At 33.5% G+C, this 20,716-nt stretch overlaps 2 protein-coding genes across 2 annotated transcripts; both read right to left on the minus strand.

The window, feature by feature from the left end:
* Positions 1-899: 899 nt before the first annotated feature.
* On the minus strand, positions 900-4,079 carry LOC107810310 (chlorophyll a-b binding protein 6A, chloroplastic). The gene is made up of 4 exons (XM_016635074.2): positions 3,708-4,079; positions 3,431-3,533; positions 1,327-1,615; positions 900-1,132 (listed from the first exon to the last, which is right to left on the minus strand). Exons 1-4 carry the CDS (start codon positions 3,899-3,901, stop codon positions 981-983), a joined length of 738 nt encoding a protein of 245 aa, XP_016490560.1. The 5' UTR covers positions 3,902-4,079; the 3' UTR covers positions 900-980.
* A 5,112-nt stretch (positions 4,080-9,191) lies between these two features.
* Positions 9,192-19,125, minus strand: LOC107810311 (uncharacterized). Its single transcript, XM_016635075.2, has 4 exons — positions 18,968-19,125; positions 13,724-13,909; positions 13,161-13,200; positions 9,192-9,619 (listed from the first exon to the last, which is right to left on the minus strand). Exons 1-4 carry the CDS (start codon positions 18,968-18,970, stop codon positions 9,534-9,536), a joined length of 315 nt encoding a protein of 104 aa, XP_016490561.2. The 5' UTR covers positions 18,971-19,125; the 3' UTR covers positions 9,192-9,533.
* Between the last annotated feature and the right edge of the window lie 1,591 nt (positions 19,126-20,716).

The raw sequence follows: 20,716 nt of genomic DNA on the forward strand, positions 1-20,716 counted from the left end.
TTTGGGACTACGGAATGGTATTCCGGGAGATCCCCTGCACATTTATGTTTGGGACTACGGGACGGTATCCCGGGAGATCCCCTGTACATTTACGTTTGGGACTACGGGACGGTATCCCGGGAGATTCTCTGTTGCTATCTCTGTGTACTGAGTTGTTATTTTTTGTGATTTCATTCTCGTTGACTGTTAGTATTTATCTTTACTGCGATATTTCATACTGTATTATCTTATTATACATATATACCAGTAGGGTCTTGACCTGATCTCGTCGCTACTTGACCGAGGTTAGGCTTGGCACTTACTATGTAACGTTATGGTATACTCTTGCCCTTTTCTGCATATGTTTTTCATGTGCAGATCCAGGTACCTCTTCCCAGCCATATTTCTAGTGAGGCGAGGCGATTTTAAAGACTTCGAGGTATATCTGTCGCGTCTGAAGACCTAGAAGTCCCTCTCTACTCTTCCTTAAGTTAAATACTTTCTTGTATTTTCTTCGTTGATAGTTTCTGGAGTTTAGAAGCACCTTTTACTTCTATAGCTTGTGACTCATGATATTCCGTGTTTTGGGAGCATTATGTTCAGTTTGAGAGTGATTATTGTATACGTCGAGCGGCATCTAAACTTCTTATTTAAATTTACCTGTTAAATTGTTCATTATCATGTTTTCATTTCGTTTCTACAAAATGTTAGACTTACCTAGTCGTAGAGATTAGGTGTCGTCACGACGGTTTATGAAGGGAGAACTTGGGTCATGACAAAAGCGACCTGAACTTGAGTTTAACCAATGCAACAATCTTAAAAATCATTTGCTCCTGACTAGAGTTTGTGTCATAACATACACTTGTTAGGTAGTAACATGGAAGGAGAGATAGTAACTTTCTAGGTAAAAGGTCCGAGCATACGTAAACGTTCATTTCATTACAAATTTGTTACATGGGGAGTTTTACAACGGGGGTCTATTTTGGAATGGTAGATTGATTTCATGGCAAAATGCCTCTGGGGATAATGACATCTCCAATGTTGTTGTGCCATGGATCAGCCAAGTGAGTTGCTAAGTTCTCCAATGGTCCTGTTCCAGGGTATGCTGATTGTTGTACACAGAACCCGACGAAAGCCAACAGGGCAAGGCGACCTACTCAACACCAACACCAAATAAAAGAACGTTAATTATCATTTCTTCAATCTCATCGGCCATTTATTTATTCAATCATAAAGTCCTTTGAAACTTATCATTTGTTTTTTTCAACCAAAAATTTTAATTCAATAATTGATTTACGCTCATTAAAATATTATTTTTAAAGAACTTAAGAAGGGTAATGTTCTCACCATTTTTTATTTCCTTGACTTTGAGTTCTTCAAACTTTTTTGGGTCCTTAGAGTAACCCAATGGGTCAAAAGCACCACCAGGGTATTTCTTCTTCTCAGGGTCCTTCTCCATACTTCTTTGGTGCTCTACAAAAGCAATGGCTAAGAATTCAATGGCCAAAATTGTGGGAAGAGTACCCCATGGGACGGGTTGGCCCAAATATGTAGCTTGCCCTCCGGGAATGGCAGCCCATTCTTGGGCCTTTACCCAGTTGCCCAGGCCCAATGCTTCTGGTACTAGGATTCCAGGCTGCAAAAACAATTGATGAAATATTATATATGTTAGAAATTCACTTGTTCATTAAAAGAATCCGAAAACTTTAAAAGGAGTTTGTAATTTCTTCCCAAACATTTCAAATGTTGAACTTGGAATATTTCTAGTTTTTTTTTTTTTTATTTTACTATAACTCAATCACAATAAAAAAGATTTGCTCTACAAAAAAATGAGTAAATCAAATTAATGTCTTGTAAACTCCCTAGCCATTGCTTTGAAAACCCTGAGTCATTAATGACCCTAGGGAGTTGACTAGATTAATGTCGACTCATCATCAAAGATTAATTTAATAATTCTTTGAAAATCAAATTAATTATCTATTACTCCCTCCATTCAGTTTATGTGAACCTATTTTCAGGGACGGATCTACCCTTATGGGTGGGGTGGGGTGGCACCCGCTCGGTTGGTAAAATTATTATATATTTATGTATAAAAAAAATTAAATTAGGTTAAATATATGATCCTGCCACCCTCATCCGCAAACTAGACAAAGGTGTCATGACTGGTAGACCTTTTTGAAAGCTTTTCTTGTGCGTAAAATTCAAGTTCGAATTTATCTTGAACCTTGTCTAACTTTCCTTTTTCGTTGTGCTTTTTATTTCTTTTATCCCAGTCATTTTCCTTTTTGGCTACCTCCCAATTTTCTATTTGTCGTTTATTATTTTTATTGTTTTCCCCTCTATTCTATTACTTTATCTGTGATATTTAGCAAGAACACTCAAAAAGGTGCCTCCAAAATTTAAAGTTATATCATATAAACATTTCTCTTATTCTCAAATATTTTAGTTTTTTTATTTCAAAATAAAAAAAAACTTGGGTTTTGATATTTAGATTGAGATCAAAATTAATTTATAATTTATTTTTTTATTATAACATGAAAATTTGTGTTATTCTATGATGTTAAATATAATTTAAATCTCTTTAGTAATAAATTATGATGAATATTTTGCAAGCATTATATTTATGATTTTAAGTTTTGTGATCTTGTAGTTTATCTAATTCGCATTTACTTATGGGGTATAATTTATCTATTGAAGATTTTTTTTTCCTTATTCTGATCAGTGGAGTTCCCTTATTAAAGATTTTATTTTACTTGTGCAAATTTATTTTTAGCGTACAAAAAAATATAGTTCCCTAGTGAAAATACTGATTTTACTTGTATTATTAATAATAAAAGTGTGATTCCTTCTTTAAAATGTTAATTATATTTGCTTCTTAATGTCTGAAATGTAATTTTCATATGAAAATAATAAGATATATACCCAATGAAATTCCATAAGTAGGGTCTGAAAAATTGATATAATTTTTATATTTGCAAATAAAGTGCTTATTAAATTGCCCAAATAAACTAAAAAAATGAACCGGACAAACATTCTGAACAAACTATATATTAGTAGTTATTATAAGGTGTACATTAAAAAAAATTTTGGCACCCGCTACCTTTAAATCCTAGATCCGCCTCTGCCTATTTCCTTTTTGGTCCATTCCAAAAAGAATGATTCCCTTTTTAAATTTGGAAACAATTTAGCTGAAACTTTCAATACTAACCTTAATGAGAAGCTTTTATAATCACACAAATATTCTGGACTCTTTTTGACTTGTTTAGAATCACAAATTCTAAAAACTTTTACTTTATTCTAACTGTAACTTTCCTTTCCCATTTCCCTTCTTTAATAACAAGAGTCTCTATGTCTTGGCTAAGATTATCTGTACTAATTATATTCTTAAAAGTCTCATGTTTTGAAACAAAATTTGTACTTAAATAAAAAAGTAAATAGGAGCTTAGCTTACCACAGCAAGCATAGCCCATCTACAGTGAATGAGTTCAGACTCCTTGTATCTCTCCAAGTTCGCTGGTACTTCTCCTAGACCAAGTGGATCGAATCCAAAATCTCTGTATTCACAAAAAAAAAAGTCACCATCCATTTTACAATTAAAAAACATATTTGACCGTTCAGCCAAAAATAGTTACAGCCCCTAGCCGAATATACAAAAAAATATACACTAATTATGTATAAAATACATTTTCCACGACAACTAAAATGGACGGTAGGGAGTAAATTGTCACCCGGGGGCAGAACCGTCAAGGTAAGGAGGGCGGGGCTGGCCCGGCATCCACTCGGCAGACATGCTGAACCGGGAGTTGCCATTAGCTGCTCCTACACACACCGGCACTGCGACGGCAAATTTAGACTTGGAAGAAGAGAGGACAGAGGGAGAAACTGCTGCAATTCCGCAGCTCATCAATGCATTGGAAGCCATTGAATTAAGCTACTATTAGACTTGAAAGAATGTTAAAAGAAGAAAAGAAAAATGAGAATATGGAGGAATAGAGGAGCAGGGTGATGGCTAGTATAAGGGAAGAAGTGGAGATATAGGGGAATCTGAATATTAAATGTTATTGGTTAAGGAGTCTAGCTTCTGTTATGCGATTGGGCCATGTGGAAGATGGAAATGGGATATATTGAGATACTTGATGTTGCTTCCGTGGTGGAGGTTCACACATTTGGCTTAAGAGTATTGTCTCCATGGATAATCTACTGAATTATATCTGTGTATAGAGTTTTAACTTTTATGTGATGACAGTTAAAAAATATTTGCATAATTAAGAGCCTCTTTGGATTGGCTTAAAAACTGGTCAAACCAGCTTTTAAGCTATTTTTAGATGTTGGGAGTGTTTGGCAAAAAAGAAAACAGCTTAAAAAAAGTTAAAACTGACTTAAAAAAAGCCAAAAGCCACAAGTTGGCTGATCCCAACTTTTTTTTCCAGCTTAAAAGCCAACTATCTTTGACCAAGTATTTTACCCTCTTATTGCTAATAATATTTATTATTCCAAAAAATGTCAAACTTTTGAAATAATTATAATATCCAACTCAAACTTTTAAAATTTGTGTGAACTTACTTTGAAGTTTAGCTTTGCTTTGAAAGGTGAATACGACATTTACCTAATGAAATTTTCTTACTAAATAATTAAAACATGAGATAGGAAATAGGACTCCTAAACCTAAAATGAAGGAAAAATAGTCCTAAATATTAGTATAAAAATGATTAAATATTTATTTATATAATAATCATCTGTAAATCTTTATAAAAAATTATAAATTAATAAAACTGATATACATGCGAAGTCATAACAGACGAAGCTTGCTAAACATAGTTAACTTTAATATCTCTTACATAGATTGTAGTATTGTACTTGTGTTTGATTTTTTTTTCTAAGAATTTAAACTCGTGTGCGACCAACAACTCTAGTTGCATTGTAATTTCTAATTAACTATACGTACAATTTTCAAATAATTTTAAAAATTACAAGTTTATTTTATTTTGATTTCCTAAATATTAGGAATTTTTACATAGTTCAAATAAGGAATAGAATAATAAAATGTGATAGTCATTTCATATGTTTTCCCAGTAAGCTTGGAATTTCATAAATAAATAAAAAAATTACATGGTTGAAAGAAGTGAAAGATAAGAGTTGAACAATTATATTTATAAAAATTATCTTAGGTGATCAGTTCAAATATTAATTGTATTTATATTAATAAGTTTGAAATAAAATATTATAGTAATAGGCTTCTTTATAGTGTTAACAGCTTTAAGGATATTTCAATCATTTTAATAGAAAAAGTGCTTACCAGCACTTGTTTACCAAATATTTCAACAGCTTTTTTTCAGCTCCAGCACTTTTATCCAAATGCATAACTGTTTATTTATAAAACTAGCTCCAGCACTTAAAAAGTGCTTTTAAAAGCTACTTTTTTTAAGCCAATCCAAACGGGCTCAAATCTGTTAAAAAGTAATTACATGTAACTCTAGATTATAACATTAGTTGGGTAAATTAGAATAAATAGCAAACGAATAGCATGCTATAACAGGTTATATTACACTGATAATCTATACTATATTAAAAGCATGAAGACCCTTAGTGAAATATCGTTCACCTTTTTTACCCTTTAAAAACGAATTTTATATTGGACAAAATTGTAATTTTAGTTATTTTCCTAATATTTAGGACTTTAGAATCAAATAAAATATTATTTTTTAAATCTTTCCTTATTGATTACTATGTCAAAGTCCTAATATTTAAAACTTTAAAATTATAATCCTTTACTGAATTAATAAATTGTAAGTAATGCTTATATTTCAGAATTGTCTCTTCTATTTTGTTTGGTAGTATAATAAATTCTTAACCGAAAATAGAGTCGATCTCTCCGTCATTACAAACTAGGTTTGAAACTTTTATAACTTTAACTTTCAAATTTTCATGGTGAAATTGTCTCTTTGTGGAACATAATTGAATTGTTAGTATCTGTTTAGAACACATTTGATTATAATGGATCAATATTAACATCTTATAGTTGATGTTCTATATATCCAAAAGGTGAGATCTCATGCAATCTCTTTAAGCTCGGTTCTTTTCTTTTTTTCTTTTTTTGTAAATTCAATTTGCTTCTTGTTTCTTGCTTATGCTATATATAATATGGTTTGATTATTATTTAGGTTTAATCTTGCATAGAAAATAGGTTGTTGAGCTTAACAATTATGTACGGTAGGCTATGCATAAAATAGGTGGTTGGACAAGACACCGACTGAGTAGCCTTTTAAAAAGTCTTCGCATCTTAATGTATTTTTTTTAAAATTTCCTTTAACTTTGGTAAGTTACACAAGTTGGATAGAATTATTCTAGCAAGTTCGACGAATAAAATTAAAACTCTCTTCAATGTGTTCTAGACATAAAAGAAATTAAAATTCAATGGAAGGTATTAGAGTTTAATGGAACTCATATTAAAAGGTAACCTAATTTATTTGTTGGTAGAATTATGAATGAAATTAGAATTTTAAAGCATTCAAAATACACTCCCCGTTTTTTGTTTGCATGCTTTTTTCTTTAATTAGAATATATATTTGAATTTGGAACTAGATACTTTTTAAATTACAAGAACAAATAAATGCAACAACCTAAGTACTATTAAATTACTTACCATGTGTACGTGAAAACGAAATGGTAAACAAAAATATAAATACATCCACCGATGGTCGAAAACTTCTACATTTCATTATCAAGTTAACTATATAGGATAAACAATCATTAGGTACATACATCTTTATTTTATAACTCAAAAGCTTAACCTTAATATTATATTTATGAATTTGTTACATATAAACTAGTATAAGAAATTCTTACACTGCCATTGTACGTTGTGGGTGCATGTACTGATGTACATAAGTATGTTTGTATGTTGTACCCTTAGGTACAAGTGGACTTCCTTGCATATATATGGTATTACTAGGTTTATTTCAATATTGGCGCGCAAACCTTCCATAATAGAATGGACATATGAAACAGTCACTTGTCCCATGTGAAAGATTGCAGGTTTCTAAACTCAAATTATTTGGCTAAACTGTCTAAACAAGAATCATCTGGGTAGGGTGTATATAGGTCGGGTTAGTTCGAATATTTTTAATTACTACACCAATAGTGTGGGTTTTTCAATCTATAAACCAAACCAATAAAGTCGTATTTTTCAATCTCAGTTTTTCTCGAATTTTTCGGTTTTTGTGGATTTTTGGGTTTTTTCCAGGTAAAGTCTTCATAGCACAAAATATATAACTTGTGCTCCAAATATTTCTTTAGTCCTAGTAGGATACAACTATATAATGTATTTTTCACGAAAATAACACAATAATATGAGATAAGTCATAGCATTATACTAAATTATTCAATAACAAAGATAATAAAATATAATAAAGCAAATATTGCTAATTAATAAGTCATGATGAAAATTAACATAATCTAAAAATACTATATAGGTCATGCTAAAATAAATATAGCTAATACATAATATTAATTACATAACTAAGCATTAAAGAAAAAGATAAATTAAGTTATGCATTTTTATTATAAACTAATGTAAAACTAAAAAATAGATATCCAACACTATCATCATTCCTAGTATTGAATTAAATTTCTTTTGTTAGCAGTATTGATTTAAACTTTGTTTGAGTTACTATATTTATGGGCTATAAAATTTATTTACCATTCAAGAATGTTAAGTCCAAACTTAAAATTATACATTAAAAAATGTGAAAAAGTTTAGAAAATATTTATAAATAATATTACAATAATATTTATATGTATAAAATATTTTAAAAAATTGTATAAATGTACTATCGGTTGGTTTGGTTTCGATTTGACTTTTTTTAGTTAAAACCAAACCAAACCAATTATGGTCGGGTTTTTTCCTAATACCAAACCACAATCGGAATTTTTTTTTCTGATTTGACTCAGATTATCGGTTTGGTACGATTTATCGATTTTTTTTTTGGTACACCCTTGCATCTGGTTAAAGCAATCAATGTCAAAGTTTCTAACTAAACCGTCGTCCGACACATTTCTTAAGTATTACATTTACAAGGTATTTATTAAGTTTTTTTTGTTCCCGCCCTTTTGATTCCTTTTGTTGGAACTATTGCTCTTTTGGTGATTCGAACTTGCAACCCTGGGGTTGTAGGTGGGAGTGCTTTATTAAGTTTATTGAAGTTTTAGTAAGAATAATTTTGAAACACATGTTTTTTCAACTTTTTTCCGAATAAGTTTTCTCAATGAAAAAAGAGATTTAGGATGGCTTTCATCGAAAAACTCTCATCCACTCAACAAAACAGCTCAAAAATGTTAAAGAAAAAACTGCAATGATTCAAACACGTATGAATCTACAGACTTTCGTCGCATAAAATCATCTTCGAAACTTCTTCCAAAATCTGTCCAAATAATAACCGGTAATACAAGTTAAACCATGTGTATTACCATATCATTGACACGATAAAGTAAATTATATTAATAAATAATTGCAAAGTAGTAATCTGAAAATCAGTACCTTCACCATTTACTGTACAGAAGTTTTGAACAAAAGCTTTTTTATTTGAATTTTTTTTGGTGAGGGGTAGACATATATAGAAGGAGGAAAAGAAAAGTGTTAGTATTGAGTCCTGAATTAACTAGAAATTATAATTAGCAGGATACAACCCCAATCTCTAATCAAACGTTCAATTTCTTCCACTTTGTTGTAATATATAAATGTCTAACTTTTATACAGATTCGGAGCGATCAATCATAAAGCATGTAATCTATCATACTACACTAAATGGAGGAAATGGTTTTCTCAATGAGAACTTGTGTGAAATTTAATCAGATCTCCCTTAAAAGAAGAAAGAAATAAAGAAAGAAGGTCCCAGCGACATTACAGAATCTATCATGTCGCACTCACAATTCTTAACATAGTATAACTTAGCGATGGATGGAGTCTCACTGCTCCATCATTTCCGTGCTATCACCATTTTTTAGGTTTAACCATCCGGTATCCAAAACTCACTGTCATGACCAATTCAAATTCGTGCCAGGTAAGCCAACTAAGGAGGGCAAGGACTGTCTTCCAAGAAGTTCTCCATTCTCAAAGTAGAAGAATCCTAACCATCCACACACAATTCCCATGGTGGTGTTGCTATCTGTATCTAATCAATCATTCTAGTATCCTTAACTAAAAATCATTGTTCCAAGGGAGAAGCAATTCATGCATGGAATGAATATGAGATTACAAGAAAAATTCACACAGCCAAACATTTACATGCAATGCAAATCTTTAAATCACACCCAAAAAAAAAAAAGAAATTTCAATCTGAAACATTTATGCGTCAATATGTAAACTCTTTCCTTTGATCACAAAGGCATAAAACCATTCTCGGGTAAGTGTTCCATCACACTGCTTTTAAACAGAATGGCACAAGGCCATTCTTGGGCAGCAGGCAACTTAAGCACTATCTCAAGTGTCTTATCAAACCAGATATTGTGTACAAGAATGTAGATCTTTAAGAAATAAACTGTTGCTGGGGTTGTCGTCACCAACTTGCACCACTTTCTGCATCACGGGACTGGTAAAAATCATTTGGTCTCACAATATTTACATCCTCAAATTCATTGTCATCTGAAAGGATAAGAGATCCACAAATAGATGAGAAACTGTTTAACAAAAATGTGTATCATAGATGGAGCAACGAATATAAGAATATTGTGATATTGCATATGTACTAACAGGGACGACCAAGAGAAATCCCACGTTCCTCAAGAGCGCAATTTCACTTCCTGTTTAGACTTTAGAGCCCGTTTGGTCAAGCTGTCAAAAATTGTTTATTTTGAAATGTGCTTTTTGAGAAAGCACTTTTGCAAAATAGAAGTTTGTGTTTGGCCAATTCATTTGAGTAGTGCTTTTTGCAAGCTTATTATATTTGGCCAGTCTTTTCAGAAAGTATTTTTAATTATCAAACTACGAAAAAAGACAGTAAAGAATCAGTTTACAATTAGTATTATTTAAAAAGGAAAAATAAATTCAAATAATTATTATAAAAAAAAATCAATTAAAATATAAAAATGTAAATTAAAAATATAAATTCTAATCAATATAAAATATAGTTATTCCAAAGCAATAACATTGAGTAGTTGGTATTACTTATTGTTTATATGTCAATTAAATATATTCAAATACATCATTCAATATAAATTTAATATCCACTCTTAAGAATAGGAGAAAGAGAATAAAATATGATTAAAATAAACAAGAGAAGAAAGGTATAATAGAAATGAAAAGGAAAAGGAAAAGGAAAAGAAAATAATAAACTAATGAGGGAGACTTTGGAAAATATAAATTTAGTAAGGTTATTTTTGTATTGAATAAATCAATTTTCTGCTTCTGCTTCGGCTTCGGCTTCTTGGAAGAAGCTACAATTTGTAGTTTCTCCCTAAAAGCTGAAAATTGCTTCTGCTGCTCAAAAATTCCTTTTTCATTTTGGCCAAACACTTTAAATTTTTCAAAAAGTACTTTTTTGACCCAAAAAAAAGTACTTTTGGCTCCCAGGAGTACTTTTGGCCAAACACTTTAAAAAAAGTACTTTTGGCTCTTAATCTTGCTCTCAGGAGTTTAATAGGAGTGGAAAGTAATGCTGCTAATAACTAGAAATGCCATACAAATTTCATCTTAAACTCGCAGATAAACCAAATGCACAATTGTTTTACTTTTAAAATAAGTTCTAATACTAGAAAGGTTGCTGTAGGAGTACTTCTCGCCACCAAGTTCACAATTAGTTTACTTTTAAAGTTGGTGGCGGTGTGGCAGTACTTCTATATGCCACCAAATTAACAATTTAAAAGTGATCATGTATTTGACGAGATAAAGATTAAAATAATGTTAATCCCTGTAAAGGGCTCAAGTCTTAGTATAAACTATAGATGGCTTATTTCTTTCATTACTATTCCTGCACCCTGTGGATGGAGGGGATTGTTCTAGGTGTGAGTCAAAATGAGAAAGTGAACAAATGGAACAAAAACCAGAACTGCAACACTGACAGAAGCAAAGGACAAGAAAGAGAAGTACTTTTGCATCCCATTCCAGAAGTATAAAACAAATCAGCATCAGTCCTACAAATAACTAGAAATTAAAGCAATGATTTGGTTTTATGCTGTGCCCCTAACTACATTGCCAGGATAAGGTTATAGTATACTTAAGTCTCCTAATCTCTGGCAAATCCATATAAAACAATGCAATATCATTTCATACAAATCCAACTAAAGATATGTAGCTTTTCAAGATTTTAGCCTTCTTTCAAAACTCCTTTCTTACACTCCTTAAATCAATATAGAGCTAGAAGTCTATGTAAAGCCCATGAGGAAATATAACTTGCTGCTATGTACTCCCTTACACTCAAAAGGATCCTTTTTCGTTTTCGCAATTATTTCTAATTTCTTCTTTTCATTCTGGAAGGTTACAAAAGATGGATTTGCACAAATATTAATGTGCAAAAAAAAAAAAGCCGTAACATATCAATTGAAGGGAGAGAAAGTTCTTGAAAGATTTGTTACCAAATGGTTTTGTTTGTAACTCAACATTAAACTCCTTGAAGCACTAAATTCATCTTCATCAAAACTCAGAAATTCATGACGACTCCAAGTTTCAGCATGAGGAAGCAAGAAACACTTCAGTGACCACTAGGCCACACCCTTGGTGCAAATTCCTTTTCTTCTGGTTAAGACAAGGAACAATTAACCATTCCACTGAGTAACATGCAGTAACAACGCCAAACAACCAGCTTGACCAGACATCCTTTCCACCTCACTTAGGATGAAGTAGGATTCTCTATGCTCTAGACCATTAGTAACCATATTGTCCATTAAATTGCAGGATCACATCAATCCCTTTATGTTCAATATGCAGATTCAGACATTCCTGCCCTCTTTGAAATAGCATCTAACTCTTGATGTCAATAATCATGTTACAGACATGTAATATCTCTTCTCAACCTACATTATGACATTGGTAACAACATCATCAAGCTCCTTCCCACCCCTATCAGTTGTATTAAAATGTATCAATCTTCAGCTAACTTTTTGAAGCCATATATTATGCTAAATCTAGTCTTAAATTAATGCTGACCTGGTTTTGCACAAAATAATATACATGAATATTTACTGTACTGTTTTCAATCAACTTGTGATTGTTGTCGGTATGAAAAATGCATGATCATCTTGATTATGTATTATCTAACACCTAATTATTATTATTTTTAATTTATAACTGTCATGGAAAGCTCAAATCTAATCACACCTGTACCAAAATTTCAATATACTTAAGAATTTTCCAGTTTTCCCTGAGTCTTCCACTTAGGCCAAATGAGTAGCTTTCGCAGTAGTCAAACTTCCTGGATTTTCAGAAGCCATACTCAAACACATCTTTTCTAATCCATTAAAGAGATTGATTGCCACCAAAGGGTGGTACTCAAATCAGATGTATATTTGCACGAAACAAAGCATGCATTTTGAGCATTCTTCACCACCATGTTATACATGAGCATGTGAATACAAACAGTTGAGCCCTATGTTGCTCAGACTCCGGTGCGGATATCAGATCCAGGTGTGGATCTAGAAGTGGATTCTTCATCACATAAATTTTAGGATTCAAGAGTATGGCCGAGTGCGGATACAGGTGCTTGGATACGGCCAATAAATGTATATCCAACAAATAAAGTATATTTTTCGATTAGTTAAAGTTAATGAACAAATAATAATAACACTTTATTCTTTAAAAACACCAATATTATATTCATAAGGTATCTCGCATAATAGAAAAGCATTCACATACTTTATATAACTATATATATATAGAGTTACCCAAAAATCAAACCGAATACCTATCAATCTATACTTCTCTGTCATAGAATGTAGTCAAAGTACCCAAGGTAAGTTGACCAAATCCGGTATGGATCTCACACCCATACCCACACCCATGACGTGTTGACACGGGTGCGGCTGGGATTTTGAAGAGTCCGCACAACATAGGTTGAGACTAAGGGTATATAGTAGAAGCAGAATCAGACCAGTATCCACTCAGATTAAGACAATTTATGATACAAAGATCCCTAAGTTCGCTAAAAAGTTTCTACCAATACCGAAGAAAAACAAAATGCAAAAGAGAGAACCTTTTCTCAGAGTCAGCGCCACCACAGCATCATTTTCGACCTGAAAAGTTACATAAAGGTAATTCTTAGAACATAAGTCAGATACCACATGAAGTGACAAGAAAACAAGAACTATTCAATTATTACAATGAGAAAAGTATCTCGTGAACCTCTATAACTTCTCGCATTACAATAAAGATAAAGTTTGGTACTCATATGGTACCTTCCATCACATTATAGATATAGTATTTTGACTTGGCACAAGTATTAAAGAAAGAAATTAACTTCTATCGTATTTAAGTGGAAGTAGGTTCTAACAGGTTGGAAAGTCTATAACATTTTACACAATTTAAACTTTTTTAGTTAAAAGGTCGTACTACCTCTAAGATAATATAATATCAAAAAGTAAGGGATAGTTGAGGGTATTTTCATAGAAAGTGGACATGTTTTCGAGACAACCGGAAGGAAAGTACCAGTCCATTACGAGGAAGATTATATCTTAACACAATGGATAAAAAAAGAGAGGTCCTCAATGATATTAATCATTCTCAGTTACACAGTAGTGAAAGAGATGGGTTATCTACCTTCTGATCAGCCAATGACTTCGAGTCGTCCAACACATCACCAGTAGCTACAAGGATTAATCGTTGATCATTAACAGGTTGATCTATGAGGTTATACAATTTCTCCTTTATTTGTAGGATTGTCTCAGTGGGATCACATTGAATAAAGTATGTGGACTTATTACGCTTGACACGGATATACATTGCCTGCATAAAATGAGGAGAAGTTAAAGAACCCAGATGATTTATTTAAAGAAAATATACCACACTTGCTCCTTTCTCAATAGTTACCTTTGGCTCTACTTGAAGTTCCAAATAAACCAATGTATCCAGGTTAGCACATTTGACATAAAAACCCCGACTAAAATTTGTAATATTTATTTTAGTATTTACGTGGTATTAGTTAGATCCATTAATTACTTAGAATAGTGAGTCTATTACTTCTGAGTCAGAGAGTCTGACAAAAAGACTTCATAAACCCAACCAACATTCTTTTATTTCATTTACTTTAAACATGCTAGATCCATTTAAGTTTGATAGTTGCAGGATGTTCCTTCTCGAGATACTTGGTTCGAGAACAACACTTTTGAGCCTGACAGTGTAAATTAAAAAGTCAGTGCTCAAATTGTCCCTTATTGCTAACCTTAATATGAATTTTTTGATGAACTGACTGATTAGTAAAAAAGGCTTGATGTTGGCATACGTACTTGATGTCTCACCAAATACATAACCACTGGGACATTTCAAGTTCGGCTCAATCATGAAGGGATAAAAACTTGCTCAGCCAGACTTATACAACAACAACAACAACAACAACGACCTAGTATAATCCCACAAGTGGGGTCTGGGGAGGGTAATATGTACGCAGACCTTACCTCTACCCCGAAGGGTAGAGAGGCTGTTTCCAGGAGACCCTCGGCTCAAAAAAGCAATAGGAGATGATATATTAGTACCATAAAAATGCGTAATAAAAATAACAACAATATATAAGAGATATGAAATATGAAATACCAGATACGAAATACGAAATACGAAATAGATGGCTGGTATAGTACAACTAGAAGGTAAAGCCCTGCATCAATAGACGACCAATGACATTCCTAGTCTAACTCCTAACTGGATAGTCTCCCTCTATTGTGCTGTATAAATATTCACACTCTCCCCTAACCTACAACCTTAATGCTCGACCTCCATAATTCCCTATCAAGGGTCATGTCCTCAGTAATCCTAAGTCGCGCCATGTCCTGTCTGATCACCTCTCCCCAATACTTCTTAGGTCTTCATCTACCTCTCCGCGTGCCCACTACAGCCAGTCGCTCACACTTCCTCACTGGTGCATCAGTGCTCCTCCTCTGAATGTGCCCGAACCATCTGAGTCTTACTTCCCGCATCTTGTCCTCCATGGGAGCCACACCCACCTTCTCTCGAATATCTTCATTCCTAATCTTATCCATCCTTGTATGCTCGCACATCCACCTCAACATCCTCATCTCTGCTACTTTCATCTTCTGGATGTGTGAGTTCTTTACCGGCCAACATTCAGTTCCATACAACATGGCAGGCCTAACCACTGCTCTATAAAACTTACCTTTTAGTAACGGTGGCACTTTCTTGTCACACAAGACTCCCGACGCTAACCTCCACTTCATCCACCCCACCCCTATACGGTGTGTGACATCCTCGTCAATCTCCCCGATCCCCTGAATAACCGATCCAAGGTACTTGAAACTACCTCTCTTGGGAATGACTTGAGAGTCAAGCCTCACTTCAACTCCCGTTTCCGTCGGCTCAACTCCAAATTTGCACTCGAGGTATTCCGTCTTCGTCCTACTCAACTTATAAGTGGTAAAAAAAACAAGATATACTTAAGTAAACATATATAGGAATTATTTACAAACAGAAAAAAACTGCAACCTTTTTTACTTTCATGCAATCTCTGACCCTAAACAAGAAGATCTGTTAACATTCACTTAGAACAGATTGACATATAAGCACATAACATTCTAAAGCAAGTTCTCTCTCATTCTCTCACTCTCTTGTATATAATGAAGTTTCTAATAGGTTTTTGTTTGGGCGAGTGGCATTGACTAATTCCAGAATCTTCCCTGCTTCCTAACACAGTCAATGAAGGCACAATTTATCAGCTAAACCAGCCGATCATTCTTATCAATTCTTCTTAATTATATTTCCCATAAGGGAATAAAATGACCATGTGGACATAGGTTACTAGATGTTCATATACTTACAGACTGGACACATTAATTAGGTTTGCAGATACGGACAGACTTGGATTTTATCCCTTGCCACTGGCAGATCCACAATTAAACATGTGGATTCACGTGAATCCAGTAGCTTTTGCCAAACCTTGTATATGTATTAAGAAATCCACTAAATTTTTGACTGTGAACCCAGTTATTATTGTATATTAACTTGAGATTGTTGTAGGAACCCATAAACTTCAGATACTTGCTTTAAAACTATTATTAATTGGCATGGTTCATGAGAAGTTGGTCTAGTGGTCCTAAAGACCAAATCAACACTCAATTTGCTGCCTGCAAGGCCTCCAAGCATTGGTATGTTTTTGCTATACTTTAAAGTGAAGTCAATTTTGTTGCTTTCTCTTGTTCTCTTTTCCAATTACTGTAACTGTAGAGTAGGAAAAAAGAATTGGAGTTATCTGATATAAACTTTTCTTTGAAACAGGAAAATAAGCAATAGAAACCAGTAGAAAGTGAGCTAGCTAACCTAATTGGAGTTGATAGGTTGGGCTGACACAGCGTTTGGGCTAGGCTTGGCTTTTATCCTAGTGAAATTTTCTGATTTATCAGAGGCGAATTCTTCTATCGGCAACATATTATACTGAATTATTTAACAACAGTGCGCCACTAAAGCCCCTCCCTATCCCTAATCCAAAGGCGGGAGAGGGAAGTAAAGAAGGCAATCGGCATGGAGACTACAATGTTAAGAAGGAGAGAGCCTCAAACATCAAGTACATCTATTAGTCTTGTAGCCGTAGGAAGCATCTATAAGATCATTTTTAAGGTCCTTTCAGATAAACTAAAGAAAGTCGTGGATGATACAGCGTCTCACTCTCAGCATATGTCTGTGGCTGGCAGACAAATTTTAGATGCGGAATTGGTGGACAATAAGGTGTTGGATTCTAGAAGAAAGGAAGGGATACCAGGTGTTCTACACAAGTTGGATCTAGAGAAGGCATAAGACTGTGAATTGGAACTTCTTGGACTTTGATGCTAAGGATAGGCTTCAGAGAAAGGTAAAGGTGAATAAAGTTCTGCATGGCTAATTAGCTATAGTAAATTTCTCAATTTCGTCAATGGAAGCCCGTCTAGTTTTCTGGAGAGCTCAGATTAAGAGAAAAGATCATTTATCTCCCATGCTATTTATTTTGATAATGGAGGCACTCAGTAAGATGATGGATAGAATGGTCACAAGGAGTAAGGGCTTCAAAGCAGAAGTTTGGCGGGAATGACGTTGTGATAACATCAGGTCTCCCACTTTCTTTTTTGCATACGACACACTAGTATTTTGTGATGCAGAGGCACAACAGTTAGCTTACATGTCCTGATATGGTTTCAAGTAGTTTTTAGGGCTGAAGATCAACTAGTGGAAATGGAAAATATCCCAGTGGAAGATGTAGACAACATTGAACAACTATCAGAAGTACTTAATTGCAGAACAGGAACATCCCCAACTACCTACAAGGGGAATCCGCTTTGAAAGAGTGGAGAAGAGATTGGTGGGTTGGCAAAAAAAGAACATGTTTAAGGGAGGAAAGGCAGTTCTGATCAAGAGCATACATTCAAGTGTCCTGACTTATTACATGTCCATAATGCACGCACCGACAGAAAATGAAACTGGGAAGCTGGAGAAACTTGAAAGAAATTCTTACCAGACCACAGGACAATAAAGTTTCATTTGGTAAATTGGAATGTGATCACCTCTCCCATCAAGCGCAGAGGACTCAGGGAGAAAGATTTAAAGGTCTTCAACAAAGTGCTGCTAGGGAAGTGGATGTGGACGTTTGGAAATGAAGAACATGAAACTATGGAGGATAGTGATTGTGGATGAGTATGACATTCAGGATAGGGATTGGAGGACTGGTAACATCAATATCCCATATGGATGTGGCTTGTGCAGGAGCATTATGAAGAGATAGTAAGTTCTTGGAAACAGGCTACTGGAGAAGGATGACCAGTGATCCTCAACCCTATCAATGTCAATATTGAAAGCTACAAGGATGGTTTGTTGGTTTGTATGGATATCAACCAGAATGGTGATCCTATCGGCAGAAAATTTGAGGAAAAGCAAAGTGGTATATGTTTAGTTGGTAATTGATGTGTAAGATTTCGGGGAAAAAAGGAATCACTCACTAGTGCGCTGAGGGATTTCAAGCCAGCAGACGTGGACAGTCCTGAACTTGCTTAGATACAATGAACAACGGCCAAAATAGTGGAACAAAGTGATGCACAGTTAAGCACTAAGGAGCAGGAGGAGAAGCAGAGCACGGGATGTTATGCCGCTAGCACTCATATTGGTACTTGGAGACAAAGGAAGAGGAATTAAAGGAGAGGAATATGACTTGTAAAGCAGTACAACTTAGGGTTTGTCTTTTGGAGCATCGACAAAGTTCTTATAGGAACAGATCATCGGAAGCCTTTTGTAGAGAACCATATTTTTGTCTAAACTCTTTACTTTTTGTATACCTCTTGTATTCAGAGTTTCTTCTCGACAACATCAGTGAAACATTACTTTCATATATAAAAAGAAGTTCATAATGAAGTCCTTCAACTAAACCCCCACCGAGAAAGAAAACTAAATAGAAAGTAGATACTACAATTTAAGTAATCCGTTAAACCGAGTCACCATTTAAGAGATAATAGAAAGCATTCCATTAAAATTACATCATGATCTTAGCCTAAATAAACCATTAAAATTTGATAAATCACATATATCATCTGCACACAAATCAATTGCATCCAAATTGGAGCACATTTTAAGCAAAAGGAACCCATCATTCGACAACAGCACATAACAACTAAGGGTATAGAAAATGTACAAGTGAAACACTAAAAATTCTCTAACATAATGCTGAATAACGAGTCCCTTCAAACGTAAATCACATGAAAAATCCCTTGCAAATAGTTAATGAAGCCCAATTCTTCAGATTGGTTAGCCATTACAGGAATTTCAAAAAAAGGTACATGAAAAAGATATCAAACAAAGGAAAGCACAGAGCCCACTAACCATGGTGGTGCTTATTGCCCGTGTGTGGATGAGCTTTGGCACTGACAATGAAGAATTTATGTCGTTGAAACCAACGTCGGGTCTTTGGGCGTGGCAAATTTAAAGCAGTATATGAGAGTTTTGCCTCACAAAATTCAGTATTAGATAAATTTGCCCCTGGTATCGGCCGAGGCAAATCTACCTTATATGTGATTCTAATTTTAAAAAGTAAATAATTGAATAAAATAATTAGTATAATTTAATAATTGTCAATTTTTAAAGCAAACTAAATAAACTAAAAAAACTTAGCAAAATTAATAAGTAAAAAATTGCATGGAGCAAAATACTTAGCAAAATTAATAAATTAAAAAAATATAGAATGACAAGTGTCATCTATCTATCTATATATATATAATAGGAGAGGGAAAACAAAACGAGTTTCATTAACAAAACAAATCCTAATTTTAAAAAAGAAAAATAAATAGAAATAAAATACTTATCAAAATTCAAGGATAGGATAACAAGTGTCATCACCAAAAAAATTCTCATTTTAAAAATCAAACTAAATTAATAAGAAACTCAGCAAAATTAATAAATAAAAACTACATGGAGCAAAATACTTACCAAAATTAATAAAATAAAAAAGGATAGGATGATAAGTGTTATTACTAGACAAATCTCAATTTTAAAAAACAAAATAAATAAATAAAACACTTAGCAAAATTCAAGGAAATAGTAATTTCTATATATTGGAAATTACTTATTTTGAAATCTTTCTATTTTAAATTGGTCAATAGGTCGTTGGTTATATAGTTATAATTTAAAAGAAAAATTAACTTTTTGGATTCTATTTGCTTAAATTTTAAAAATATTATTAATTGATATTTTTGTATCTAATTTATGGTCAATAATACTCTTTTAAATAGTCACATATAATATTATATGATATAATTTTATAGAAAAATTTTATGGCATACTGAAAAAAGTCACTTGGTACTTTTAGGACAAAATCTAAAAATATTTATAAAATTTAATAAGAATTAAGGCAAATCAAATTTGATAAAATTTTGTCACGACCCTAAACTCAAACACAGTCGTAATGGCGCCTCTCGTGAAGACAAGGCCAGCCGATACATTTTCTAATTTATTTTAAGCAATTAAATAATAGAAATTAAGTCTTAATCATAATAATAAAATCCCAAAATAAGGTGAATGATACAGTTGCGGAATAGACATAGCCCGACATCGGGGTGTCGCCAGTCATGAGCATCTATCATAAAACTACAAGTCTGAAAGAGTCTACACCACTATTACATAACTAAAAACAGAGAAAATAAGATAGAGGAAGAAGCATTGGGCTGCGAACGCCGAGCAGCTACCTAGTGAATATCTAGGATCTGCTGGAGAGCTCTTAACCCTCGCAAGCAGGACCTGATGCGCCTGAATCTGCACACGGGGTGCAGGGAATAAAGTGAGTACTCCAACTCAATGAGTAATAATAATAAATGCAGACTAAGTAATAAGAAACTATGCAAAGGCACATCAACAGACTATAAAGAAGCAGTAAAAGCCAGTAAAAGCAATAAAACAGTGAAAAATAGGTAAAGTCACTTTAGTTCAGTTAAAGCTTCTTTGGAATGCCTTTTTTAACAGTTAAGCAAGTAAATGCCAGGCAACTAGGAAATATAAACACATAAAGAACCTCCCCTCAGGCACAATGCCAACAGAATCAGCCCATCGGGCAACACACGGGACAATACCAGCCCCTCG

The sequence above is a fragment of the Nicotiana tabacum genome, chromosome 11, assembly GCF_000715075.1.
Source record: "Nicotiana tabacum cultivar K326 chromosome 11, ASM71507v2, whole genome shotgun sequence".
Taxonomy (NCBI): Eukaryota; Viridiplantae; Streptophyta; class Magnoliopsida; order Solanales; family Solanaceae; genus Nicotiana; species Nicotiana tabacum.

What these genes read in the sequence shown, in the direction of transcription:
- LOC107810311 (XM_016635075.2), bottom strand. An exon ending in AGTCATTGGCTGATCAGAAG is followed by an intron (nt 13,201 to 13,723) that starts GTAGATAACCCA and finishes GTAACTTTTCAG; the next exon opens with GTCGAAAATGATGCTGTGGT. An exon ending in GGCGCTGACTCTGAGAAAAG is followed by an intron (nt 9,620 to 13,160) that starts GTTCTCTCTTTT and finishes TTATCCTTTCAG; the next exon opens with ATGACAATGAATTTGAGGAT.
- LOC107810310 (XM_016635074.2), bottom strand. Translation starts at nt 3,901, where the DNA reads ATGGCTTCCAATGCATTGATGAGCTGCGGAATTGCAGCAGTTTCTCCC. An exon ending in CTTGACGGTTCTGCCCCCGG is followed by an intron (nt 3,534 to 3,707) that starts GTGACAATTTAC and finishes TTGTGAATACAG; the next exon opens with AGATTTTGGATTCGATCCAC. An exon ending in AGTCAAGGAAATAAAAAATG is followed by an intron (nt 1,133 to 1,326) that starts GTGAGAACATTA and finishes GGTGTTGAGTAG; the next exon opens with GTCGCCTTGCCCTGTTGGCT.